The sequence below is a fragment of the Apus apus genome, chromosome 13 (genome assembly GCF_020740795.1).
Source record: "Apus apus isolate bApuApu2 chromosome 13, bApuApu2.pri.cur, whole genome shotgun sequence".
In the NCBI taxonomy this organism is placed as follows: domain Eukaryota; kingdom Metazoa; phylum Chordata; class Aves; order Apodiformes; family Apodidae; genus Apus; species Apus apus.
The window spans coordinates 1593771-1621111 of NC_067294.1; the positions used below are offsets into that span (position 1 = coordinate 1593771).

A 27341-nucleotide genomic window follows, 5' to 3' on the forward strand; every position below is an offset into this window, starting at 1 on the left:
CCAGCAAAATAAAGAGTGGTGTCTTTTTGCTGATTTAGCCAACCAGCCTGTGTTTTTATGTTGGTAGAGCAAACCATACAGTCCTCTTTGTCTCCCAAGAAGGAGTGAACATGCAAACCTCCAGTCTGGCAGCTGTACCACAGTGCCCATTTGTGCCATTCCAAACGTCCCCACTGCAGTCTCCACTGCTTCCTTATCTCCAGGGGGGTCTGACAGCACAGGGGGACACTTGAAGCCCTGGTGTAAAGGGAATGGAAACCTCAGGGCACTAAGATTTGCCCAGCACTCTCTCTCCCTGTATGTCCATACAGGACAGAGCACCAGCCCTGTGCCCAGCCTCAGGACACTTGGCAATTCCCACCACGTGCACCTTCCTCTGCAAAAGCCAAACAGCCTCTCAAGCTTGTTAGGAGCACAGCAGGCATAAATCAGGCAGCTCTGGAGTACACCACCTGCCCCGAGCTGACTTAAAAATGAGGAACAATGCAACACATTTTTAGAAGTCGAGGATGAATGTGTACACAAAATTTGGCATCTCTTTATATTTCAGTATGCAAGAATTACTCCCTTATGGACTAAAATGTTTTGACTGCTGTATCATCTGACATCTCCTCATTATATCATATTTCTAGCCCACTCATGTTCTTAATAACTGCACTGCTCTATTCTATTCCCAGTTATTCAGTATAGCCCCATAACAGATATAAAGTTAGTAGTCTTTTTCCCTTAATTACCCCTAGTTTTATTCCTTTTACTACCACATGTAAGCTTTTATTATTCCTACATTATTTTTTTTAATGGGACTTACGGAGGAGTAAGAATGACCCAGATGGCCAAAGTAAAGCTCTTCTCATCCCCTGAACAACAGCATTTTCAAAAGTAAAAAAAGACAGAATGGGATTTTGTTATGTGGGAGCTGGTTAAATACTGCAGACTGGCTAATAACAGCCTTTTGTTGTTAGCCTCTGTGAGAAAGGGGAGTCTCTCTTCACACGAGCAGGAACTGAATGTTTTAGGTCTCCCCTGAAAAGCCGAAGCATAAACGAGGACTTTATCATGGGAGATTCAGCAAAAAGCTTTCCTGAAGAAAAAAAAAATCCCCCTTCCCCCTCCCAGTGTCGGCTATGGAGATCTGGGACAAAGGTCCTCATGATTATTCAACAAGTTGGAGATATGCAACCAAATACAAAATTAGTGAATCGTAAAGGCAGCAGCACCAAGCCAAGAAATTAAACAAGTTTAACACTGAAAACCTGCAAGTATGTGAAAGGTCACAGCTCTTGCAAAATGCCCTCAGAAGCATTAATATTAAAGGGGGAAAAAAAAAATACTGCCTCAGTGCACAATGTCTGGGCAGACAAACTCTACCTCCCACAGACACAAAACATCTGCCAAGCCATACACACAGCAGGCCAGGGCCGCTGGGGAGTCGTGGCAACATTTCAGCAGCTCCTGTTTCTTACAGATACTCTGGCAGCAAGACATTTTCATGTGCACTGAGACAAAGCTTGGCAAAGAAGCTGCAGAGACCAAGTACTGCCAGAAACCACGTCTAAGCCAGGTCAACCATTCTGGTAAGGAACAAAACCTGAGTGTTCACCCGACAACAGGACTGTCCCCAGCAGATGCCAGCTGCCTTATGCTGCCTTAGGAGCACCTCAGCCTTTCACAATGTGCCTGTCAGCAAGGGCCAGGGTCTGGAAATTGAGAACAGCTTTCCTCCTGTGGGAGAGAGCAGTTCTTCAGAAACAGGCGAGTCAATGCCTTGTGCCCCGGGTCAGAATTGCTCAAGCCCCTGCTGCTGTGTGTGTTCAAGGTAAGTTTCCAACAGCTCCAGTGTCACCATTTTGACGCATCCCTGTGCTGCCGTGCCTCTCCTCCCATGCTCTCTTCCTCATCCCAGTCCTTCTCCTGCCTGAGGAAGATCTCTGTGGTCACATCAGCTTGTGGTCATTAAGCACTCACACCCAAACACACATCATGACCCATTTTGCAAAGCAAAGAATAAAGGCAAATACAGCTTGAGCTCTGTAAAACCTGTCCACCGACACAGAGAGGTGACAGGACTATGCAAATGCTTTGTAAGCCTTCTGAAAAGAACTACCTGTGTTTTGAAACTCAAGTGCTCCTCAAAATCTATTTCCTAGTATCTTATGTCAACCAGCACCTGAGTGTCAACTTTCACCTGAAACACGAGGGACAGTCATCACAGCTGCAGCTTCGGGTGCAACACCTCCCACCAGCCCAGGCTGCTCCAAGCCCCATCCAACCTGCCCTTCAACACTGCCAGGGATGGGGCAGCCACAGCTTCCCTGGGCAGCCTGGGCCAGGGTCTCACCCCCCTCACAGGAGAGATGTAAAGATTTTTCTTCCAAATACCTAAACTAAGTCTGCCTTCTTAGGATGTTATATTGCCTTTTTTTTAAAGAAAAAAAACCTAACCCTTTCGAACTCCTGAGTTCAATGAGGCATCTCTGAGCGACCGAGCGAGCTGAGCCCCTTGTCCCTGTGCTGCCCCTCGCCCCAGGCCACCCGTACAGACCCCGACGAGCCCGCTGAGCCGTTCCCCGCACTCACCGCCCGGCCGGGGACACCGGCTGCATCCCCAGCCTGCTGTACCAGCCCGCAGGTCTCCAGATGCCTGCAGCACGGCAGGCTGAGCAGCAGAGCGATGCCGGCCCAGGAGGGACCCCAGGCCACCGCAAAGCTGCCCGGGTGCTAGCAGAGAACCCCCCACCCAAACCAACCGCTTCTCCTCGGCCCGCCGGGACCCCCCGCCCCGCGGCCGCGCACCTCGGTGACGATGGTGGAGCGGTAGACATCGCGGCTGTACTCCCAGCCGTCCAGGCAGGGCTCCTGCTCCAGCGAGCGCAGCTCCACATCGGAGCCGGGCCGCAGCCCCAGCGCCGAGAAGTTGGCGATGGCGGCCAGGCGGTAGCGGCGGCAGCGGCTCGGCGCCTCCTGCCCGCCCCGCAGCTCCAGCGGGATGCTGGCGTTCCGCCACTCGCCGCTCAGGTTGGCCCCGCGGGGCACGGCGCACCGGTGCTCGGGGGTGCCGGCCAGGAAGACGATGGAGAGGCCGTTGAAGCCGTTGGGGACGATGCTGGCGCTGAGGAGGAAGAAGACGAGGCGCTGGAAGCGGCCCCACTCGCCCAGGAAGGCGGTCACCTCCTCGTAGTCGCGCATGGCGCGGCCCAGCTGCGGCCGCCGCTACCTGCGGGCCGGTCTGGCGCGGGCGGCAGCGCCCCGAGCTCCGGGCCATGGGCCGGGCCTCGCCGGCGGGGGAGCGGCCGGGGGAGGGGTTTGCGGGACGAGGGCCCTCAGGTGGGGCCGGCGCCGGTGCTGGGCCCGGGAGCCGGCCCGGCCTCCCCCGGGGGCTGCCAGAGCCCCGCGGCCCGCCCGGGAGGCGCGGCGGGGGCCGGGCCCGAGGCGCGGCCGGGCCTGCGGGCGGTGCGGCTGCCGGGGGGAACCCGGGCCCGGCTTCGGGCAGCCGCGGGTTGCGGGCAGCAGCTCTGCCTGCTGGCGCCGGGGCTGAGCTGCTCTCCGGCCGCCCGCCAGGCACCGGCCCCCCCCGCTCTTGGAGGGAAACCGCCCCGAGCTCCCTCCTCCACCGCCCGCAGGGCTCGGAGCCGGGCTGGGGCTGCACCTGCGCTGGCCCCGCCGGTGACCCAGCGCGGGGGGCTCGGTGAGGCCCTGGCTCGGGCTGGCAGCAGGCACGAGCTGCCCCCGTCCTTTTTCTTCCCCGTGTGAGCGAAGAAACACGGTGTTGTACCAGCCCGCGTGTTCCAACAGTTTTATCTCCGTGTTTCTGCCTGCAGCAGCACCCTCTGTGGCTGTAAAAAGGTTTTGCTGACCATGATGGTATTTTCTGAGGGAACACACACTACACTTGACAATTAATAAACGTAATAAGTAATATTCTGTGCCTAGGCCAACAATCTCTGCTTGTTACCTAAGAAGCAGTATCAGGAGGATTGTGTTTCCCACAGAGCTCAGTTAAGTTGTGTCATTATCACTGCTCACCTTAAAGCTAATTCAGGTTTCTGACTGGCTGTTGGTGTCAGGTATTTCCCCCACCTCTCATTAATAAAAGCCAAATGTATACATTCCACAGCATATTTGGATACTTGTATGTAAAAACAGCTTTCATTCCATGCTGGAATTACAGAGCTGTGAGAAATCTCCAAGGTGGGAACTGAAATAGGCAAAATAGAAGTTAAACAACAATAACCTCCTTGAGCCTGGCCGAGGTCGGTGTCTGGGGCTTTGTCAGATCACAGAGTCAGGACTGAACCCTCTGAAAGCCAGAAAAATTGTACTACACCATAACAGTCCTCCTGGGTGGAAGAGCTTAGTTGTGGAGAGCTTATTTTAGGGTTTTATTTTCATACTTAACCACCCTAAATACATTTCAAGTTACTTTGCACAATGTTGAAGCTAGGAGACGTTCTCCTCAAATGACAACCCACACAGGAAGGAGATCATACAATGCCAGTGCACATTTTTATTACAATGAAGACAGAAGTTAATGAGTGACAATTACTACAGTGTCATAAACGCCTTAGCAGATCCAATAACCCAGCTGAGGATCAAAGGCTGCACAGAGAAACCCAAGCAGAGGTGACAAAGGTGACAGAGGAGGGACGGTGCAGGAGCCCCGGCGCTCAGCAGCCTGGCTGCTGCTTCCCTCTGCTCCCAGCCTCCTGCCATCCCCAGCACCTCAAGAGCACACTGGTCCACTCTGAGCCCCATCAAGCATCAACAGACAGAAAACTCTCTGAAGATTGCCCCAAGAGGCTTCAATAGCTCACCAGCAATATATTCAATTTCCACCAATAGCTGTTTCCTTCAGCTTTGCAGCTAAAAACCCAGCAACTTGCCCCAACCAGGCACTCCTGCCCTCCAGCTTCATCCACGTTTGATTCTTCTGCAGAGACTGTTGCTCTCTGGGCTTTGTCAAAAATCCCTCTTTGAACCTGGGGAAGATACTGGCAAAGGACAGAAATTCTCCTTGCAAATGCTTCCATCAGCTGAAGGAACCTCCTTTCCTCATTTTTGCTACACTCAGACATCTTAAGGTCTTACAACAACGTCACAGACTGTTGTGAAATACTTTTTAAAATCTGCCATTAGAAATACTCAAATGTGACACTAGCGTAAGGTCAATAGTATCAGCAAGAAAAATAAGACTGATTAAAACAAGGTATTTAAAAAAAATCCAAACCCCTTTTTCTTACTTAAAAATGGAAAACTAGGTTTTAAGGTACCACAAAGTTCAGGAGTACAAAAATATTTACCTTTTAGAAATACCCAAGCCTGCAATCACATAAAATAAGTATCAACTTAATACAAAAGTCTTCATAATAATATGGCCACCTATATTTAACCCAGTCCTCAAACCTCTCCTATACTGATAAAAAGGTTTTGCTGAGAAATTTAGTTCTGTCCAAACAGCTATCCTATAGGTGAGTTTTATAATAAGTAAAAAAAAAATAATGAATACTGTTACCAGAGAAATTCCAGTTTGAGAAGGGATGAGAATGTCAGGGATCACAGAATAATGTTTGCCTCATGCCACACTTATGGCAAAAGCAAAACTGCAGAAAATTAGTATGAAAAGAAAAGAACATTTCCACATCCCAAAGAGCAGCTTGAAGTAATTGCACAAGTTCCTTGCAATTAAAAGTTCTAAAGCTTTTTATTTGTGCTTGAACTTCCCGTGCCAAGTGCCAGCACAAGACACCGTGCCATGAACTCTCAGGTTTGAGATGAGACAGTGTGCTTTTCTTGGCCCTTCCAGAAGATGACTCATGGCTAATTGTTATTTATAGAAGATAAAAGTCAGCCTACTGCCTCCGATAGACGTGGCCAACAAGTGCATGCACAGCCAATAAATAGAAAAATAAAAGGTATTAAACTTTTTTTTTCCCCCCAAACTATGTAGTGTTCATAAAACAGTAGTAGCACAACTCTAAGCTTTACATTTGAGTTTTCATCTGATCTAGCGTTGCTGAACTTTAAAAAAAATGCATACATAGCCTGCAGGATTTGAAGAACAAATCACTGGCTTTGTTGGCTTTTATTAGTTTTGAAAAAACCTGTGGTCCCAAATTAGTCCTTTTGCATTTTTCACAGCGGCAGGTGTACGTCTCCAGCACGGAGCAGCAGCTTCTGCAAGCAACAAATCCCCCTTAGATTTGTAAATGGTACAAAAGGTTTTCAGAGGCTTTCGAAACTGCAATGTGCTTTCTCTGAAGGTATAAACCAGTGTGGTATCTATTCAAAGGAGAAACTAAATGCTTCAGAAAAAAACCAAACCAAAACACCTCAAAAACTGCTTACGCCAACATACCACGAGGAACCTGAAAGCTACAACTGCCTGGCACGTTTGGAAAGTTTCACTGCCTTGCTAAAGAAGCCCATGTTTCCTCTGAAGGTGGCTGTGGCCCACCAGAGGGTCAACAAGCTGAAGTCCTTTCTGTGTCAAAGGCTTCCCCTGTCCCCAAGACACTGGACATTCCTGAAGCCCAAGGGCTCCAGCAGGCTCAGAGTGTGGAAAAGCATCACCTTTCACAGGGACAAGGGGAGCAGAAGGGGATCCCAGGTCCTGGGAAAAGCAAGTGACATCGAAAGATACTCTGAGGTCTCATTTTAAAAAACCTGTCCTGGCAGTGACATCTACACCTGCTACAACTACACTCTGATCTCACTTAGTCTTACTGGGCTTAGGTCACGGATTCAAAAGCAGGCCAGCATCTTTCCTTTAGGGGCACAGGCTGAGATTTCCAAAGTCAAACAGACACCCAGCTCCCCTCATCCAGCCAACATGCACAGTGAGAAACTCCAGCACTACATTTGCTACCTTGTTGCTTGCTTCCACTGGGAACCTGACTGGCTGGAGTCCCTGCTGTGTTATTCCTAAGGCTCATTTCCAGTTTACTCCTCAATTCAATCGTGTTCAGCACAGGCAGGCCCCACTTTCTCAACAGGGACTGCACCTGCTGACAAACCCCAGGTACTAGGACACTGAATTACAGACTAAGAGTCCTACAGGAGTAGACAGCATCTGCTTGGTAAACTATGTATTTGGGCACAGTAGCACAGGGGATAATAACTATGGTGCAGTAGCATCGACTGTTGGGTTTTGTTTTTCTCGGCAGAAAATGCATTTTGAGAAGATCTTGGGTTTTTTTTTTGGCCCCTCAGAGTGTGCATCCTTCTTCACATAGATGTTACCAGAATTTTAGGACTCTCCTTTGAATTCCTCATGCCAGTGGTTTGTGGCCCGTTTCTGAAACTGAAAGCAAGTGAAAAAAACTGAGAAACTAGAGAACAGGGTGACACCACCCACTTCCCCCTCCTAATCAGTGCTGCTGAAATAACACAACTCATACAAACATTAGAAAAGAACAAGTGCTCTGTAAAGTGCCTTTCCAGAGGCAGCAGCAGTGCAGCAAACAACACTTGGAACTTGAATGTAATTGAGTGACTGTAATTCAGCTACTTCAGCCTGTTTATGCAAGAAACCTGCCAAGGGAATCTGGGTTGACTCTAGGATTTCCAGCTACAGTTCATCAACTGCAAAGCTGAGAAGCCACAGCTCAGACATGGGAGAAACCCCCAATTGTGATAAGGAGCAGCATGTGTTTCTTAAAGAACCTGGCTGGAGAATTCTTCTTCTGGAAACACGACAGGTCCCTGTGCCAGCTGGGGATTAGATATAGGCAACTCCAAGTTTTTCAAGCTATTATTGCTTGTAAGGGCAAATTTTGTAGCAGCACAAATACTTAGTAAGCTGGATGGAAGCAATGCAGCTGCACTTTGGCTAATTCCATTTCCCTCCACTACTCCCAAGGGTTTTCCTGTCATGAGAGTAACTTGCCAACACTGGCCACCTCCACTGCACCAGCACTACAATGTACACAGTGGAGAGGTTTGCTCAGGGGATCCTAAAAAGCAAACATGGTGTGGCAAGAGAACTATCTCAGCTTACAGCTAAACAAAATAAACCAGGAGAAAAGTGGTCCTGCTGTGTCTTTAGCCTCCCAAATTAAAGAAGCTGGAATGTTGAAATCCTGAGTTTAATTTGGAGTGGTACCTAATGAACTTAACTGAAAGAATTAAGTGTTTTGTAATGTCAACCACCCTACTAAATTAATAGTTTAAATGCAGAGTTAAGGAGAGTCAATGATATAGTGTTGGGAGGAAGCAACAGCCTCAACGTGATGTGAAGATCATCCTTGATTTGCAAGTGCTCACTTCCAAGCACACCAGCTCTCAGGTTCAGAGACCCTGGAGAAGCTGCATTAACATCCACGTCTGACAAATTAACAACCGGAAAAAAAAACTATCTAAAGGGCACTTTGAAAGCTTTGATGTTTTGCAGTGGAGCTGATGAAACAAACACGTGTAGTGATTGCAGAAGAGGTCCTGAGTTCCTGTGAAGCACAGGATGGCCAACAGCCACCTTACCATTTCACCTTCAGCATCTGCTCAAAGCTCTCGGGCAGGGCATTCCCGTAGCTCTCCGGGAGAAACAGGGTGAGGATCCCAATCAGCACAGTCAGGCTCCCCATCAGGATGTAGGGAAGGAATCTATCGTAGGCCCCTGGCAGAACACAGGACATGACACCAATACTTAAACACATCAAACTTCTATTCCAGCCATCGCTGTCACACAGAATTAATTTGGAACAATTAGCTGAAATCTTCACAAATGCCAAAGGTGAATCCCAAACTGAGCTACACCTGGTATCTGACAGTAAACAAAGGAATTTTTCCATTTAAAATCTACAACGTGTGCTCTAGGATGGCCACCACCCACCCCCAAGGTTCATGCCATCCCTGTTTGTGCAGTGGGTGGTGGGTTTCTGTGAATGTTCAGCTGGCACAGCCAACATCTCTGCAAGGTGGCAGCTCTGCTGGGGCAACTGCTGGAGTCTGCAGCACTACATGGTCATCAGGAACCAAATCCTCTGACAGATAACTCATTATGAGGGAATAAAAGTGCTCATAAGCAAACAAGCATGTATCAGCTGCCTGGGACTCTGCATCCTGCTGGGCTTGTGCAAAAGAAGGGAAGAGACTGATGGCAGCTGAACAGCCAGTTTTGGACTCCTGGGCCATTAACAAAGGATTCCTTAAATACCTCCCTTATTGCACAGGGAGAAAACATCAGGCCTCCTGTGACAGACAAGAGGCTCTGACCTTGGTTTACTCAAAATATGATTTTGGACAAGAAGGCAGCAGCCCCTGCCAGCAGCCTGAGAGTAGCACAAAAGAGTTTGGGCAGGATGCAAGAAGTTCAAGTCACAACAGCCCAGCAAGGAAAAGGATCTTTCAGTAAAGGGATTAGCCAGGAGTTAAAGTATTTAAGGTAAAGAAAGCACTAAACTGGGCTTGACAGCTTTACTTTTCAATAAGGACAGAGCAATATGCTTTCTAACGTATGGAATAAACTGGGATTAAAGAGAAGACCCTGGGTATTTCACAGAGAGCCAAAGTTTGTGATTTGATCTCTTCTGTGCTCATGAGCTGGATGAGCTGCGAGGTCCCAGTTTAGATGCAGCAAATACCAGCAGCTGAAGAGTTTCTCCAAAAAACTCCTGAAGTTTAGGAAACTATTCTGATAACTGGAACAAGATCTTTAAAATCTGCGTATTTTCCACGTATTGTTCTGGAAAGCACAGATTTGGGGGATGTTTGGATTCCCACTTGATTCCTCTGCTCCTGACATACCCTTCTTGGGATGTGCACGTACAATGCACACAGTTTCCCACTGGTGCTCACTTGCTAGATTGCTTCTTGTCACATTCCCCTGGGAAACTAACTGGTGTCCCAGGGATAACACCCATTGCCAAGATGTGACCAGGTATCATCCCAACCCCTCCGCTTGCATTTTTTATAAATAATGTCATTGTCTGGGAGCAGCTCAGACCCACTGGTGCTGTACAAGTGGTTCCTGGCCTCAGTAAAGGAAAAAAACACCTGAATCTTCTGTGAAGCCCAAGGAGCTCTGCTTCAGTCCTAGAGTGTACAACCATGACCTCAGACCCATGGTGAGAGGAGGGACTTAGAAGACAAAATATGAAGGGACTTAAAGCTGAGCCTGCACTGTAGAAGCTCTGATAACCCCTCTGGGCATTCGTGCAGTGCAAGACAAGAAAGGCAGGATGTCTCACCCAGGTAAACAAAGTAAGGAGCAATGATACTGCCCAGCCTGGAAGCTGTGGAAGTAGCTCCGACTGCCATGTTTCGCACCAGTGTTGGGTACAGCTCCACATTGTAGACATAGAGCATGGAAAATGCAGCTGTGATGCCAAATTTTCCAAGCATCACCAAGCAAACAGACAGGACATTTAAATCTGGAGGAGAAAAAAAATAAAATCAAGGTGAATAAACAACACTCTGTGCTTATTGCTTGTATTTCTGCTACATCCCAAAGACCACGTCATTGTTTTTTTTCCTGGTGGTTTTGGGTTTCTTTCTAATTCTTCAGTGTTTCAGCACCATCCTGAAATGACATGGCTGCAGACTTCCCACCCAGCATAATGTAGATGAAAAGCTGATCTTGTACTTCCCAGATTTTGGTTCTCTCCCAGTAAAACAGCATTCTTGAAATGGAACAACATTCTGGATTACACGGCAACAAAGCACAAGCTTAAATCCACTCCTTTACCACAAAATCCTGCAGAGATTTACACACAGTGAAATCTGGAAGACCTGTGAGTTCTTTTAGCCTCTGTGCACGGCCAGATAAATCACTTTTGGCTCTCATTTTACAGCTGGTTCCTCTGGACTATAAAAAGCTCAGTAATTTGACACAATAAATGAGAGCTGTGCATGACTCAGCACGTACATACACACAGAGGGGAAAAGAAATCCCAGCTGCAAGTGGGCAGCATTAACTTGACCCCATATTCTTAATTTGATCAAGGTTTCCAATAATTTTACTGAACTACTTGATAGCACTGTGAAATATTTCATATAAAAGTAGGTCACTTATTGAATGCTGTACCTTCAGGCACCAGCTGAATGAAGAGGACAACACCTCCCCCTAAAAACAAGGTTCCAGACAAGGAGTAGCGCCGAGGGAGCGAGCGGAGAAGGAGCCAGGCAATCACATAGGCTGGAACTTCAATCACAGCCGAGAGGAAGCAGTTGATGAAGGCATCTCCGTGCCAGTTGGGAGTGCTGAGGGACAGGCCAAAGTAACCAACTGACGTGAAAAACCTGAGGAAGGCAGTAAAACCAAATTATTCCAGAATCACCAGGATCCGAATGCCTCCAGTGTTGCCTCAGGTGTTGTTACCAAAATAGGGTGTCGCAACGCATCGCTACAGGCGTCGTGGCTCAAGGAACATCCCAGTGCCAACCCCATCTTTCTAATTCTGCCATCCCTTCCAGGGATCATATCCATAGCGGCTTGAAGAGACCTCTGATTTCTCTGTCCTTCCCGCATATACTACACCAAGAAAAAGGCTTTGTGGAACTCATTCCCAAAGGCTTTTCACTGCAATGGACCCATTAACAGCACAATGAAATAACTCTTGAGAGCTTCCCATGCCAACTACATTCCTACTCGGAGCCAACTCCAGTGACAGGATCTCCCACCCTCAGCAGGTCCGTTACATCTTATTTAATCTTCACGAAAGAGCTGGACGTTCAGGTTTGAAATCTCAAGAGTCCCTCACTACAGCATGCCAAGTGTCCTAGCCAGTTCTTTTCTGCTGGGGGAAATATGTACAGAAAAGGGTCCTGGTTTGTCTATACAGTATTATTTGGTCCTCATTCCTCGTGGCTGCCCAGGCAGGGACCAGGATCTCCCTGAGATGGGGACTGTACAGAAACAGAACACAAACGCTGGCCATGGGTCTGGTTCTTGTTATGTTACTGAGTTGCTGCCTTTACTTCAAGAAGGACATTTCTCTTCAGAAGAGATTACAGAGATGGGAGCTTCTTAAAAAAAAAAATACTAAAAAAGCAATAGAATTTGAAATACACAAGTTGCTACGTGTAATTTCCTAACTATATTACACCTGAGTCGTGTCTCCATGCTCTTGTGTACTAATGCAGTGTGGGTGCGAGGACACTGAGGGCCACGAACTGGCCAAGGACCATGGGTAGATGGGCTCCAAGGCTGAGACTTATCATCTAAAGCTGTGGCACGTGCCCTCGAGTCAGGAACTGTTCTATTGCCTGGGTACTTTAGGAATACACATTTCCTTACCACAAAAGTAATGACATAATAGTAATAGTTGCAATGTTTCGGGTTCGAAATAGGTCCAGAAGGATAGCCTTCTGCTGCTGCTGGGGCTTCGAATCCTGCATCTGAAGGAAAAAGGAAAACAAAACCAAAAAAATTCCCACACACCTAAGAGCAAAACAACCTCTGCACACCCACAAGTCTGGGCAGTTATGATGTTATGACTCTATCGGGGATAACCAGCCAGCCCAAGGGCCACTGCTGCACCAGGGAAGGTGGTCCTGCTTGTCTCTGCACCCATCTGTACTCCTGCAAGTTTCCAATTTTTTGTTAAAAAAGTAAAAAAAAAAAAGTAGCACTGAGGCCACTGCACCATGGTGGCTGATTAAAAGCTGAAAAGATGCATTAACATTTCCTTAGGGATTTAGCACAGAACTTCCAGAGTAACCTGATCACCAAAGGCATCTTTCCGTGCACTATCCGCTCAACTCTCTTCTGCTCAACCTCCACAAGCAGTGGGAAATAAACGCAGAAAAACACCCAGTTTTGCTGCCTGCTGGGGCAGGGATGGATGCCGGAGCTCGGCAGGGTGGTCAGGGAGTTTCATGGAAGCATCCACCACCCTAGATTGGAGACAGAGGGTCCAGTTTGAAGCTTGAAGCAGGAATCTTCTGTGTGGCACAAGGGTGCCCTTCTGCCTGCATGGAGAACCCTTGCTGGGGCAAAGCCAGTCCTCATGGCCAGGCTTCCCCCAAGCCCAAAGAGCAAACCACCCTGGCCCTCCCTATAGGGCTACCCAGATGACTTCCTTGCCTAGGAAGAGAGGATAGTTCCAAGGAATGTCTTTCTAGCAGCATTTGAAAAATACTTCCAATGGAGGACTTAGCATGTGAAACATCATCCTCAGGCTTTTGTGGACAGACTCTTTGGCACATGAGATTCCCATGCAGAAAAAGGCAGCTGAGCTGCTGCTTGGTCTCAAAAACATGCAGGAGTGATGATGAGCAAGCTCACGTGCTGGAGCCCAAAAAAGTCACATCCAGTATGAAAGATGTCTGAACTCTGGCTGTGAAGTAAGGAAAGTGCTTTTCCATGGTTTCTGTAGCATAAGCTTCCCATAGTTGGAATATGCACTGCAATTTACACTAAGAGTTGGGAAAGAGATCTTCAGCATTCAGCCAAAGTGTCAGCAGAGTCCTGCAGGGGGGGCAGCATCTCCTTTCCTGCACGTACTGCAGAGGAGCACAAGGTGCTTGGCTTTCTGCTCCACCAGGATACATCAGGAGGCACCGAGCCCTGGAACAATGCAGGGAAGTAAGATCTGGCGGACAGACACCGGTTTCTTCACAAAGAAAAACGGTGGTTTCTCTTCAGCAGGAGCTCCACGAGGACAGAGCCACTAGGGGGGAGGATGAGCCCAAGAACCAGCTGTCCTGCTGCTGCCCTGCTGCTCCCAGGCTCAGCAGTGCTGGGCTCCTGCTAGGCTTTCTCCTTTTAACCAGTAAATACCAAACACAAGGAAAAAAACAGGCCCACGGAAGAGCTTAATGTTCTTCACTGCCTTTGCTACCATCATGGTTTCCAAGTGCCCTTGTAGCACTGGGGTGCTTTGGCTGGTGTGTGCACCTGAGGAGTCCCTCGGGGCACGCGTGGGTGCCGACTGAGGGTCCCTGCACAGCCCCCCACAAAGGGCTGCTCCTAAGCTGCAAACCATGAATGCCACGCCAAGCTGGAATGAGGACAAACACGTCCTCCTCGGGTCTTCCCAAAGCCCGCAGCGTGAAGCAACCTGGGTCACCCTTGCTCTGAAAACCACAACCAACCACTGCTGAGGGAGAAAATTTTACTGGAAAAAGAACACAACAAACCAATCAAACTCCCCCTCTGGCTCCTGCCTTTCAACTCGCTAACCCAGCACTTACCTCACGCCAACGCCCACTGCCAGCTCTGCGAGCTGCTGGTGCCAACCATTGCTCTGCTGGCACTTCCCAACAAGTCAACTGGCCAAGAGGGGGAACTGCCATCCAGGCAAAGCACCGGGATGCAGGGAACCTACCTCCGTGGTGTCGAACAGCGCGGCGGGGGCTGGGACGCCGTTTATTTTTGCGGCCTTTCGGATAATAACTTCTGCCTCCTTATACCTTCCCTGGGAGATCAGCCACCGAGGGGATTCAGGAATGATCCTGCAATAAGTTTCAGAATAAATGACTCAACGTTTTCACAAAAAGAGAAAGTAATTAAAAGCACATGTCTGGATTTGGCGAGTTGTGCTCTCATCTCAGATTGCTCGCAGCAGGCAACGGGGCAGCACAGGAGCATGTGGGCAATGTAATTCATTGATATGTCCCCCTGGGAGCAGTGGGAAAATTCAGATATATGGGACATGTTTATCCTTGTGCTAAAGTAGATGCAGGCTTGGGCCCTTGTCCTGGGTGGTTGTTTTTTAAGGAATAATTGATATTCACCATAAAAACCCCAGCTGTCACCAGACAGACGACGAAGATGGGGGTAGCACAGCTAGTGCAGAGCAAAAATATTCTGAGGAGTCTGCTCACAATGTGGAAATGCTTTAAATATGCACAGGGTATATTGAAAGGCTCTGAGTTGTAGGAATCTTACATACAAACCTCAGAATTTTACCACAGCTCTGGGGCAGGCTCTCCCAGGCAGAGGACAGTGTCCCCTTGCAGAGCTGATGACATCTTCTAATCAATTCCAGGCACACGTTGAGTGAATTAACACCAAACACAGGACAGAAAATCTCACCCTTCCTTGACTAAACCCTTTGATCTTTACAGATGCTTCTTTCCTCCCTATAGCCAGCTGCACTTTTTCCTCTCCTTGAAAGAAAGCAGGTCAGACACTCCTTTTCTGATTAAGTCCCTAGAGGACTGACCCAAAGCTATGTCAAGGGTTTTGAGCGTCGGATGATTTATATCAGATCATTCTACCCCTCTGTGACTTCCCGTGAGATGAGTGGTCCCCACTGCTCTTCTTTGTGGGCAAGCTGAAGAACACAAGACTGCAGAGACGATGCTAGGAACCTTCTGGAGAATTTGGAAGAGGAACAAATAGAAGAGCAACTAAGACATGAAACAGTGGGATCTGCAAGTCACATCGCCTGTGGGATAAATGGGTCCAGAGGCCCAAACACCAGCTAATACCAACCTGCCTCAGCAGAGCCCTGAAGTGCACCTTGATCCCCATCTACCCCCACATTAGCCCCAGGCTGGAAGTGCCATCTGTGGAAATCTTGGACATGCTTTACATTGTATGCTCTTTAAAAGCATGGGAATTCCCATCAACTGCCTTTCCAAGCAAGAGTCTGAAGATGTGCCTTGAGACAAACTTAATGTGCCTGTTTCATAGCAGTCATCTAAAAACCTTCCACCCAAAACCAGCCTCCCCAAAGAGCAGCAGGGAAATGCCACTGTGTTGGAAGAGCTTGAAACATTTCAAGTTAAATATGCAAAATGACCCTTAAACAGAACCAGACTATCTTTAAAATCAGATGACAGCAGAAGACAGATCTTCAGGATCTATAGTCTTTGAGAGTATAGAAGAGTTGGTCTGATCACTTAACTGTTATAAAGATGTTAATCTCTTACTTATAACTCCTTCAAGATAATAGGAAGAAGAGAGTTCCCCATGCAAGCCTAGTATGAAAGGAAGGAACTCTTTGTTGTGAACCATCCTTTTGGTAAGAGAGCCATATCTTGCCTTTCCCTTCCTATTCTCTGAACATCTGTCTCTTCAGAAAACAACAGATGATCAAGGCAGCAACAGAACAAGGGTATCTGCCCTTCTTAGAAGGGAGTTTCTCTAAACTGTTTCTCAGTCCCCTAGGGCACGGGGGGATGCACCTCCACCTCAGCCTTAGAGCAGGGGTGGGAGAATGCAATGGAAAGCCAAAAGAAAACACGGACTCAGCTGCCAAGAAGACAGCATGGGATGGCTGAGGGGAGCAAGGTAAGGAAGAGCCAACCTTTGGCTGAGCCAGACAGAGTTACTATGGGCCAGAGGAGGTGACAAATTGAAGTTGTGCTCCAGCAGCAAAAGTGCAGCCTGGGAGGACAGACAGCTCCCATGGGAGAGGGCTGGACCAGTGGGCTCTGCCTGCAAAGGCCTCTGCTGAACGACACTGAGTGCAATGATCTGCTTCATGACACTGAGCCCACCAGGCTGCCAGCTGCTGCCTGCCCAGAGAACGGGCCCAGCCTTTCACTGAGGTTTTTGTACCAACCAGCAGGTGAATCTGCATTAAAAATGGCTTAAAGCAAAAAGGAAGGAAGCAAAGTTAGAACAAACCACCCAGGGCACTACAGGGGTAAACCTAAAGGTGGTTAACTGTGCCCAGTGTTAGGAGTTAAATACAGAATTCCCAAGCTGCTCTGGAAACCAGGGGAAAAGTGCCTTCAAGCACAGGGCCAGCACCAGTGAGGCTCTGCAGGCAGTTCACTTGACTTAAAGCCAGCTACAAAACCCCAAACAAAAAAAGTCCCCCCAACTCCCACCTCGAGGCAAAGCCCCCTCACCTGGCAAAAAGTTAAAAAAACAACCACAACAAAAACAAACCAACAACCAAAACACAGAGGAGAAGTGGGGGACCCCCCACCACCCTGCCATGATCCCCACCTTGGGGTGGGGGGGGAAGGATAGTGGGGAGCACTGGGGGACTCACCACCAGAGCGGGATGCAGAACAGCCCCGGGACCGTGAGCGCCAGCAGCAGCATCCGCCAGTCTCTGATGAAGTAAGCAAACAGTGGCAGCAACATGTAGCCAATTGCAAAAAATATGCAAACTCCTAACGTAGAGAATATAATACGAACTGATTTGCCCAGAATTTCTGTGCCTGTTTAAAACAAGGGAGGTTGGATTAGCATTTTTAACTCTTTCTTGTCGATCACGACTAAATACTGCAGATACAAAAATAAAAATAAAAAATAATAAGCTAAACAGTCTTAGAAAAAGAGCAGTTTCCCTTGTCAGCCTTAAGGGACACTGCCAAGGAGTCCAAGGGATGATCCTCATCACAGTGATATTAATCTGGGAGGACATTCCTCCAGATGTTGGTTGTGCGTCTCCCCTGGTGCTGCCATGGAAACACCAGTGAGACCAGTACCATTTGGGCTCTCCCAGTGCCCCAGCAGCCTGGCACAGTCTGACACAAAACCATTTTCAATGCTAAACATAGTTGTAACAGCAACTTTGACAGTTTCTCTGTTATAACCACCAGTATTTGCTCACAGATCTAGCAGAGGATTCAGAGACCCATGGTTCATAGAATCATTACAGCTGGAAAAGACCTATAAGATCATCAAGTCCAACTGTTAACCCAGCACTGCCAAGTTGAGCAAGTTCTACTCTATGGCAAAGGTTGGCAAAGTACAAGAGAAACAGCTGACAGTGTCCTTCTCATGAAATCTCCTTGTTCCCATCTGCTGGGAGCTTAAACGAGCAGGGAACAAAACTGAAAGCTGCTGTGTGGAAACACACCGGGAAACATGGACCCTCTGTGGTTTGTCCAACGACACTGGGATGAAGGAATCCCAGTTCTGGGTGATGGAGCACCCAGTCTGGCTCCCACCCATCAGAGGCAGATGCAAAGGCCTGAAGCTGCTGTGGTTCTAGCAGGACTGGCCTGCTGGGCAGCTACTGGGTACCCACACACAGGCTGAGCTTGGAGTGCAAGAGCTCATGTCACATTTTTGTCCTCTGTTTCAGCCTAGGAACAAGCACTTGGACAGCTAAAGCAGCTCAGCCCCTGAGCAGTAACTTGAACACATCTTTAAAGCCCCAGTGTTGTTTGGCACCACAGCACTTCCCTGCAGCACCAGGTCCCTCTGTCCCAGCTGCATTAGACAGCTTCTCCTTGTGGGAAGGACCGAGCAGAGAGGATCCCCGTGACCTCCATTCATCTCATTGCCAAAAGACTGAGCTCCATGACTGTACACGAACCCCAGCAGACCTACTGGGTGAATTGAAAGAGCTGCGAGGAACTGAAGGAGCTTCTCTCCCTCCTGGTCCTTTTCCCTGACTGGCAAATCTGCTTCTGTCCTGTCCAGCAGTTGCTGGGCTGCCCCATGGTGCTGGTGCCAGCGACAACCCAGGTCACCTGCAGCTTCCAAGGGGATTTTCAGCCAAGCCAGTGTTGCCCCTCCCAGCTTGCCTCCAGTGAGCATCTCCTGGTGCTGAGCACACCTGCATCCCCCAGCGAGGGCCCCACGCTGCCCAGCTCCACAGCTGCAGACAAGGATCAGCTGCTGGGATGGAGGGAGCAGTGCCAAGGGTGATGGCAATGCCAAGGGACCTCCCTGCTGATGGCCTGACCCATCGCTGTGCTGACTCGTGGCTGCCTGGGGACTTGATGCCATGTCCCCTCTGTACCACTTATTTCATGCCATACTTCTCTGCTCTATTTTTCCTCCCTGTTAAAGCCTCACAGGGGTGGGAAAGAACAGCATTAACTGCTGGAGTATGGCTTTAATTTAGACTAGCTCACGTTACGACCTACACATCATCATTTAGACACCACTGGTTTCAAATCTGACCTAAATGCAAGAGCTGTATTTAAAAGATGCATGTACACAAATCCCAGCTCCCCCCCAGTGCCTGCATCAGCCACCCCAGCAATTCAGCCCGGCAGTTGCCTCTCCTGAAAAACCTCACTAGTGGGAGACTCTGCAAGGTCCCCCCCAACCCCCCTTCCCCACGGGGTCCCTGGGCAGTGGCTGCAGCCATGCAGCCTCTGGCTCTTTCTTCCTACAGCCCCTGTAGAAAACAAAATTAATCTTGGCCTCTAAAATTAGGGACTTTATTGCTAACCTGGCCACTGAGATCAGTGACTTGATGGCTGGCAGGGCCTGACCACCCAGCTCCTCCACCCCAGTCCCCCTGTGCTGTGCCTGGAAAGGCTGGTTTGCTCCAGGGTTTTCACCCAGGTATGCACCAGCCCCTCTGCACGTGGGGAGAGGCAGGGAGACACCCAAATGCCTTCTCTGCCTCAGACCTGCTGCCTCTGATAACAAACCCTGAACACTTCATGGAACTTCTTCTCTGAAGAGGAGGGCAATGGATGTTAATTCAGAGGCCTCCTGCTCTTGCCTTTTTCTCTAAACCTGTAGGAAGTATAGGCTTGAAGTATCCAAGAGCAAAAATAAATACATAAATAAATAATCATACTGGCCTAAATTAGGAATTGTACCAGTGAGGATTTACTGCTAATGAAATAATGCAGGTTCAGAGGAGTGGGGAAAAATAAAACTACATTAAGCAAGTATTTAATCAAATGCAGACATATTCATACCCAGTATGAAGGCCACCACGTAGTTAGATATCTGTCCCATCCCCACTATGAGAAAGAGCACTGTGAACATCTCCCAGCTGGTGGAGAAGATCTGCAGGAAGCTGAAGCCAGTCTGCACAGCCATCGTCAAGAAAAGGATATTCTTCCTGCCAAACCTTTTGCAAAAGATAAAAGATTATTATTGAAACTGCATGTATTTATGGGGTGGGGCTGTGTAAGAGAACACGAGGAAGCACAGCTCTCCAACCTCAAGTGACACAGCTTAGCACAACGTCAAGTCTGGTTCATGTTAAAGAATTTTGTTTATTGTTTTGATAAGCATTAAAAAATAATATATATATATATATATATATATATATATATAAAAAAATTTCCAAGGCCTGGGGAATAAACCAAGAAGAAAAATTAAAAGCAGAAACTTCAGAGAGACTCTAGACAGGGTCTCAGGAGACTAGAGAACAGTACATAAGTGAGAGACACATGAAGGCTGCAAGACACACAGCTGGAAGTTAGGAAGTGATGGCTTTTAGGCTACTGGCATCTATATACTGCAACATCATGACACTTCAAATGCGTTAAATACGTTTATCAACTGGTTTCAGTCTCTCATCTGCTTCTCAGCATTAGAAATATGTTGCTTTTGCTTCTGGAAAGGTAGGAGCAAACTGACAGAGGGCTGTGCCAGCCGGGGCCAGGCTGCATGGCTCTGGGGAGAAGCTTCTGCAGCAGCACAGGGGCCATGGCTCAGGTACAGGCTCAGAACCCCGTTCCTGACAAACCATTCCCAAGACAATGGAATGAACAGCTGGTGCCAGCAGGCGCCGGGCTCGGGGCAGGCTGCCCAGGGCACGCCGGCGTCTGCAGATGCTGCCCCAGGGCACATGGCACCGGTGGGATTTAGGGATTATCTCGTCTCCCTTCCCAACAGTAACGCTGACTGACTTCTGCACCGGGGGCAGGAGTCAGGAGATTAAATTCCGATCACATGGAATTTGAAAAGCTGGAGGCTTTAGGATTAAGGCTCCTCTGGCTAAGGAGAGCTGAAGCTCTGAGGAATTCCTCACTGCCAGGCAGCAATCAAAGTGGTATTTGAGACCCCATGGAAAAAGGCTGAGGGGTGTATGGAGAGGGAAGCAGAGACTCACAGAAAGAAAACACATTCTGCATTTGACACTTTTAAGGTCAGAACTTCAATACTGCAGAGATAACTCTCAAGTGCCTGTAAAGCTTTCTTGCTGTTTTGCCTCCACTCAGATGGGATGCCATGATTGCTACCCACTCCCTGGGGATCTGTGTCCTTGCTTACTTTATTTCCAGCAAACCACCTCTTCTATGCAGAGCTTCCATTCAAATGATCAGTTCCTATCTATCCTGTCCAAAAATGGACTTGCAGTTAACATCTGACTGAGATCTTTTGGAATACTGAGATGACTGGATAATGAAACAAAGGCGGCTGTGAGGTGAAAACCACCACAGCAACCTGCAAAGCAGCTGCATGGGGAGAACAGCCCCGAGTCTCCTGAAGCCCCCAGGAGGCAGTAATTCTGCACCCGTGGTAGATGAAGGTTGGGGTTTCTGAGGAAGCCAGGCCAGTTACCTCACGTTGACCCAAACTCGGGGACATTTAACATGCTTCCACCTCTTGGGAACACCCGCACCAGCCGCGACTGCCCGGCTCTGCCCAGCGCTGTTACCTGTCTGAGAGCTGCCCCGAGATGAAGGAGCCAATGAGGACCCCCACGAAGAAGAGGGAGGTGGTCAACGGGGCTTTCCAGTCGTCCTCACACACCAGGTTCCACTGCAAGAGAAGGGCCTGTGTTCAGCCTCAGCACCAAGCCCTGGCCGGGCACTGGGGCTCACGGCTGCAGACACTGATTTCCCCACAGCCCCTTTCCACCCGTCGCTGGCATGGGCACTGTTTCCACAGCAAAGGTCTCTGCTGGGAAGCTCTGCTTCCAGCATACTAAAAAAAGAGGGAAAGCAGCTTGCTTCTCCAGGCAAGCCCCAAGAGGCCAGAGCCCCCCAGCAGGACCCCATGGCCTCTGTGCAGGGGAACAGCAGCGATGCCAAACCCGAGGGGCTGTCAGTGTGTGCAGCCCGGGGGCTGCCCTGGCCCCAGCTCCAGCATGAGCCCCCCACCCTGCACACATCAGGCCCCCCAACACTCCCAACCTGGCTCCCCACAGCCCAAGGTGCCCTCCCCAGAACAGCAGAGAGAGGGAGCAGGGTGAAGGAAGGGCTGCCCCATCCCAGCGAGGGTCCCAGTTTATCTGACCTCTAAAACTGTTGCATTTCTATCACTTCTGGGTTTGACAAAACATATGCAGGAAGATGCACAGAAAAAAAAATTAAAAAAATCTCTTTTCCCACACAGACGTGTCTCCAGATTTCTTTCCAGGCCCACAGGCTACAGGGCTGACTCACTGCCCATCACTCAGCCTTGCCACCAGACCCAGCGGGGACTGGAGGCTTAGGACAGGAGCCAGCATGGAAACTTCCACCTAAAGCCACTCATAACCCCAGATGAGGTTTAAAAAAAAATGATAAAAACAGCATAATGTGTCCTAGTCCACTGGAGTTACAGCTGAGCATGTTTCTGCCAGGGCTTGCTCCTGTCCTGGTGACTAATCCCCAGTTAAGGCATGCCTGCCAGGAGCACTTAAGGATAGACTTCAAACATGTCAATCTCAGATTAGATAATTCTACACAAAGGTAAGATAATCAGACCACAGATCAAAGCACAATGTAATTTTCATAATTATCAGAGAGCAGGAACATCACCCATGCCAGTGCTCACCCTGTGCCCAGGGAATGAAGGGCTGAGACATCTGAGCAAGGGGTGGCTGAGCCCAGGCAGGGGCAGTGGGGCATAAACCTCCCCTCTGGGCTGCTCAGGCTCCTCAGCTCAGCTGCAGGCAGCAAAAAAAGAGCAACTCTTGCACTACAAAGAGACCCAGATGCCATCTGACAGCACCGTGAGTCTTGCCAACACCAAACCAAACCAGCCGGGCTTCATCCTGCTGCAGAGGAAGGAGCAGAGTCACCCCAAAGCAAGGGGGATGTGGTTCCATGCAGTTGACTCTGGACTGTAACTCAGGAAAGAGATGCAATCAGTGCCTGTTTTCAGGCAGAAGAAAGGTACAGTGCCCCAGGGGGGAGCTGGGTACCTCTGCCTAGCTTGCAAAGTAACACCAGCTGCCACCAGGACAAAAAGAGACTGAGTTTAAAAACAGCTCATGCCTCTGCCTGGGCAAGTCAGAGTCTGTAACAGGGGACCATGGAGATCTGAGGACTGAAATGTGCTTCCAATACTGAAATTCAATTAATAACAAAAAGAAACCTACAGCAGCCATTTCTGGAAGATATTTTTGTACAATATTTCCACACCCCTGCTTGGAAGGGAGAAGTGCCCAGGCATGGGCTGGCCTGGGAATTCACCTGCATTTATCTTCACTGTCTTTGATAAGGTGGTCAGGGCGTGCAGGTCAGTAGGGCTCTCATATGCTCAAGAATGCTAGAAAAAAATAGATCTAGAGATCTGTTTCATATGTCAAAGAAAACTGAGATGTCTGTAAAGAAACCTGGTGGAAATCAAGCCCTCTCTTTAAAATGGGGCAGAATTGAGCATCAGGAAACACAGCATTAAAAGCAGGAGTTTCTTTGCACACAGCAAGCAGGGAAGGAGGAAAGGCCCAGAGGGGCAAGTCCTCCAGGTCCTCCTGCATCACCCCTTCCCTGAGAAAGCTGGTGACAAAGAAACTGGCAGAATTTGCAGCTGATACAGATGATCATTAACTATCAGGGTGCTAAGTACCCTGCTCTGGGGCTGCCAGCACCTGACCTGCTCCTGGACCTTCAGACTTCAGTCGCTCGAGGCTGAGGAGCAGGTTTATAAAATGCCTGCACGGTGCCAAAGGCTCTTTGGCTGCAAAAGAAACCCAGCTAAATAGTAACATGCCCACACAGCTGAGTTGCTTCCTGTTTCCTTGGTGCCAAATGCCCCCCACCTGGCCATTTACTCTGCCTTATCTCATGCCATACTGCACAGACAGCAGAAATTCACTACACAGGGTCCAGTGTTTAAAAGCTGGGGGATGTGGTAAACAGCTGGCAGGAGCTGGCTGGAGAGGGGCTGCTGTGGGCAGGGACCTGCTGTACTTGACCAGGAAACACAGAAACGTAATGAAATCCACCCAGCTCCACGTATACATGAAGATGTTGAGTGAAAAAAATCATGCTGCCTCTTTTAGATTCAAGCCCTCAGCAGGCAGGACCTGGGCCATGATCTCTGCAGCCCTGCTCTACAGCTACACCCCATCTTCCCCCCAAACACCAGCCCTCCCCCCCTCAAGGTGTTGGCTCTGACCCAGGCTCACACCTTCGTGCTGTACCATGACTGAGCACATGTCAACATGGTAAAATTATGCTCATACTGGAATTTACAGGGTTTTGGGTTATATTCCCTGGGTGCTGACTCCTCACAAGCAAGGAAAAAAAAATGCAATTTAACTTGCCCTGTTCCCCAGAGGCTCTATCCATCACTGGATGGATCCCCACAGCATGGGCACCAGAGCTGCAGCCCAGCCACAGCTCAACTACCTACAGCTACAGCTTCCAAACCCTCTGTGCTGGACTAATTATTCATTAACCAGAAAATAGGTAATTGTAAGCATAGTGGAGAGCAAAGTTCTTGTAAGCTTCCAAGCAAGTGATTTGAACACTAGGAGTAAGAGCTGCTGGAGAAGAACACTGTTAAATCCCTTTATTACCATCAAATCCCTCCAGCCCTCTGCCGTGAGCTACTGGAAGAGCCAATTCTGCCAGGTACTGCTGCTGGGAACTCTATGGATCGTAGAGGAGTGTTAAAAACTGAACCTGCTGGAGAAAGTGCCTCGACTGCCTGAAGCGACCCCACCACCTGCATCTCCATCAGAAAGCGCTAATTAACCATCCTGAGGATCAGCCCCTTCACATCAGAGAAGTAAACAGTAACAGAGCCCTGTGTAACGTCCCAGGCTGTAAACTGGTGAGAAGCTGACCTTGTTTCTAAGAGTGCAGATGAACAGCTGATGAGATATTAAAAAAAATCTTCATGGGTTGCACCTGTTAAGGGAACAGAAAAACCCTTAAAACACCTTGAAACTACAGCAATCCATGTCCAGCCTCTCACCTCTGACAGTCCCAAAAGCTCAAGGGAATTAACTGGATGCTCATGCCCTGCTGCAAAGAGCAAAACTGATGTTTGTGCCCAAAGCTCTAGTTAATGTCAGAGCTGAGCATCATCATGTGGAATTAAACCAGAAGTAGGTTAATTTCCAGGCAAAAAAAAAAAAACCCAAAACAAACCCAATGTAAAAAAAATACATATGTTAATATCTCTGGTGCTTAATCATGAACTATCAAGTTTTGCTCCTCAAATTGAGTTATTCAATCAAAGAGGTTTTTTCACAGAGCTTTCCTGATGGCGTGTCCTGGCTTGTCTTCCCTAACACAGAAAATCTGGGCATAAAAGGATCATCACAAGTTTAACTGAAATGCCTCTTCTCAGGGTTTCATCAGCGCCTGTTCTTCTTATTTTAAAACCAAATTCTAGAATTTTTTCCAAATGTCTGTGACAATTTTAAAACAAAACAAGTGTCCTTGTTTTCCATCTGGTTTCCAGATGGGAACCAGGCGCTTGGTTTCCATCTCTGAACATGCTGTTGCCTCTCTGGGGTGACCCAGGCCCCATGACAAACCCCTCCGAGCCTGGCAGGGGAGGCTCTTCTTTTGGCTTCCATCACAGGGTGTTTGCTGCTCGTTGGGAAAGAAGAGCTTTTCTCCTCCTTCTGCTTCATCTCCTGTCTCCCTCAGAGCAACTAACTCCAAACCACGGATGAGGAGTTGATGTGGGTGTTTCCCAAGCACCCTCCACCTTGATTTGGTGTTGTGAGGGACCCCTGAGGACCCGACACGGCTGCCAGCACAAATGGCACACACATATGGGTGTCACACATGCCAGCACAGGCACGTGAGAGGCAGCTGGCACCCCCTGCCACATCCTGCCTCCCCTCATCCGCAGCCTTTCCCAGCCTGCCCCCTCCTCACACACCCTGGCACAGCCCCCCCGCCGTGCCCTTGTGTCCCTGGGGCACAGACCCAGACCCTGTCCCCGCGTCACAGACCCAAAGCCACGTGCCTCTAGGTCAGGACCTTCCCTGGCTGTGCCCCCGTGCAGCATATTTTGGTGGTGGCTGTTGCTGCCGAGTCACGAGGACTCGAGAGCAGGGCCAGACACCCACTCCCTGCCGCGCTGCACACCCCGAGCCGGCGGGTGTCCCTCGGCCCCCCGGGACACGCTGCTTGGCCCAAGGACCGCGGTGCCCACCACCTGCCAAATCTAGAGGCTGCTGGCCCGAGGACGGACCCGGTGCTCCTTCACCCCTCTACCACAAAGGAGCAGCAGACCCCGCGCTGCTCCAGGGAAATCGGGTTTTCCTGCCCTCCCGGAGCTCCGCGCTCCCCACCGGGGCAGCCAGGCGGGCAGAGCCCATCCCTGCCACGGCACGGCCAGGAACCCCAAACAGGTGCTTACATGACCTGTCACCATCGACGTTCCCGCAAGACAGCCTGTACAAGTGATGCCCCTGTGCAGCCCCAAAAGCCGAGCTGAGAGCCTGGCTGCAGCCAGCACCCCGGCTGGCACAGGAGCCCCCCGCAGCCCCCCGGCATCCCGCAGCCACGGGCAGCTCCCACCGCACCTGCCTCGCCTGGCTCAGTGCTGAAGGCCACCAAAGACACAAGGAACAGCAAGGAACCACCACTGCCCTGGACCCACCCAGGCTGTTTGTGCATTTACCAGAAAGTGCCGATGTCCCCACCCCAGCGAGGCTGGGAACGCGTGATCCCACCCGCTGGAAAAGCGCGATCCCACCCGCTGGAAAAGCGCACCGCCGCGCTCAGCGCGCCCGCGGGAGGCAACTACCGGGCTTCTATTTTCAGCTATTGCCTCCGCCTCCACAGAAAAGCCCTCTCCAAATAAAACAAGCTGAAGCTTCAATGGAAGACACGGCTGAGATAGATCTCCTCCCGGAGCTGTTCACCCCAAGCACCCATCCCTTTCCTCGCACCATCGTGCCCACCCAGACCCTTTCGCACAGGCACTTCACCTGCTGGCTGCCGCTCCCTGTTCACCCCCTCCCAAAGCAGAGGGAACCCTTCCCAAAGCAGAAGGACCCCCAAGGCAGAATAACCACCCCCCAAGGCAGAGGGAACCCCCTCCAAGGCTGAAAGACCCAACCCCTCCCCAAGGCAGAAGGCTTCCCAAGGCAGAGGGACCCCCGAAAGCGCCGGCACAGCCCGTCCAGGCACAGCCTCTCCCGGTGGGCACGGGCGAGGGTGGGTGGGGGGATCCCCGCGGCCGCGCACCTCGGTGACGATGGTGGAGCGGTAGACATCGCGGCTGTACTCCCAGCCGTCCAGGCAGGGCTCCTGCTCCAGCGAGCGCAGCTCCACATCGGAGCCGGGCCGCAGCCCCAGCGCCGAGAAGTTGGCGATGGCGGCCAGGCGGTAGCGGCGGCAGCGGCTCGGCGCCTCCTGCCCGCCCCGCAGCTCCAGCGGGATGCTGGCGTTCCGCCACTCGCCGCTCAGGTTGGCCCCGCGGGGCACGGCGCACCGGTGCTCGGGGGTGCCGGCCAGGAAGACGGCCGACATGCCGTTGAAGCCGTTGGGGACGATGCTGGCGCTGAGGAGGAAGAAGACGAGGCGCTGGAAGCGGCCCCACTCGCCCAGGAAAGCGGTGGCCGCATCGTAGTCGCGCATGGCGCGGAACGGACCTTCCGCGGCTTCTG

At 50.0% G+C, this 27341-nt stretch overlaps 2 protein-coding genes across 2 annotated transcripts in view; both read right to left on the reverse strand.

Annotated features, from left to right (window-relative positions):
* The window catches only part of LOC127389920 (solute carrier family 22 member 5-like), a 28065-nt gene extending 24830 nt beyond the window's left edge, over window positions 1-3235 (reverse strand). The window contains exon 1 of the mRNA XM_051630934.1: window positions 2794-3235. Coding sequence (XP_051486894.1) covers window positions 2794-3186 — 393 coding nt within the window. The 5' untranslated portion in view covers window positions 3187-3235. The remainder of the gene's footprint in view (window positions 1-2793) is intronic.
* Window positions 3236-4484: 1249 nt separating this feature from the next.
* On the reverse strand, window positions 4485-27341 carry SLC22A4 (solute carrier family 22 member 4). Its single transcript, XM_051630936.1, has 10 exons — window positions 26920-27341; window positions 21207-21310; window positions 19513-19667; window positions 16887-17058; window positions 14262-14388; window positions 12230-12330; window positions 11018-11232; window positions 10182-10364; window positions 8473-8608; window positions 4485-7297 (listed from the first exon to the last, which is right to left on the reverse strand). Exons 1-10 carry the CDS (start codon window positions 27310-27312, stop codon window positions 7222-7224), a joined length of 1662 nt encoding a protein of 553 aa, XP_051486896.1. The 5' UTR covers window positions 27313-27341; the 3' UTR covers window positions 4485-7221.

Excerpts from the sequence above, each read along its gene's own strand:
- SLC22A4 (XM_051630936.1), bottom strand. The coding sequence starts at position 27,312 with ATGCGCGACTACGATGCGGCCACCGCTTTCCTGGGCGAGTGGGGCCGC. Across the intron at positions 12,331-14,261 it reads CGCTGTTCGACACCACGGAG|ATGCAGGATTCGAAGCCCCA; the intron begins GTAGGTTCCCTG and ends TTTTTCCTTCAG. Across the intron at positions 7,298-8,472 it reads CAGATGCTGAAGGTGAAATG|TTTCAGAAACGGGCCACAAA; the intron begins GTAAGGTGGCTG and ends ACTTGCTTTCAG.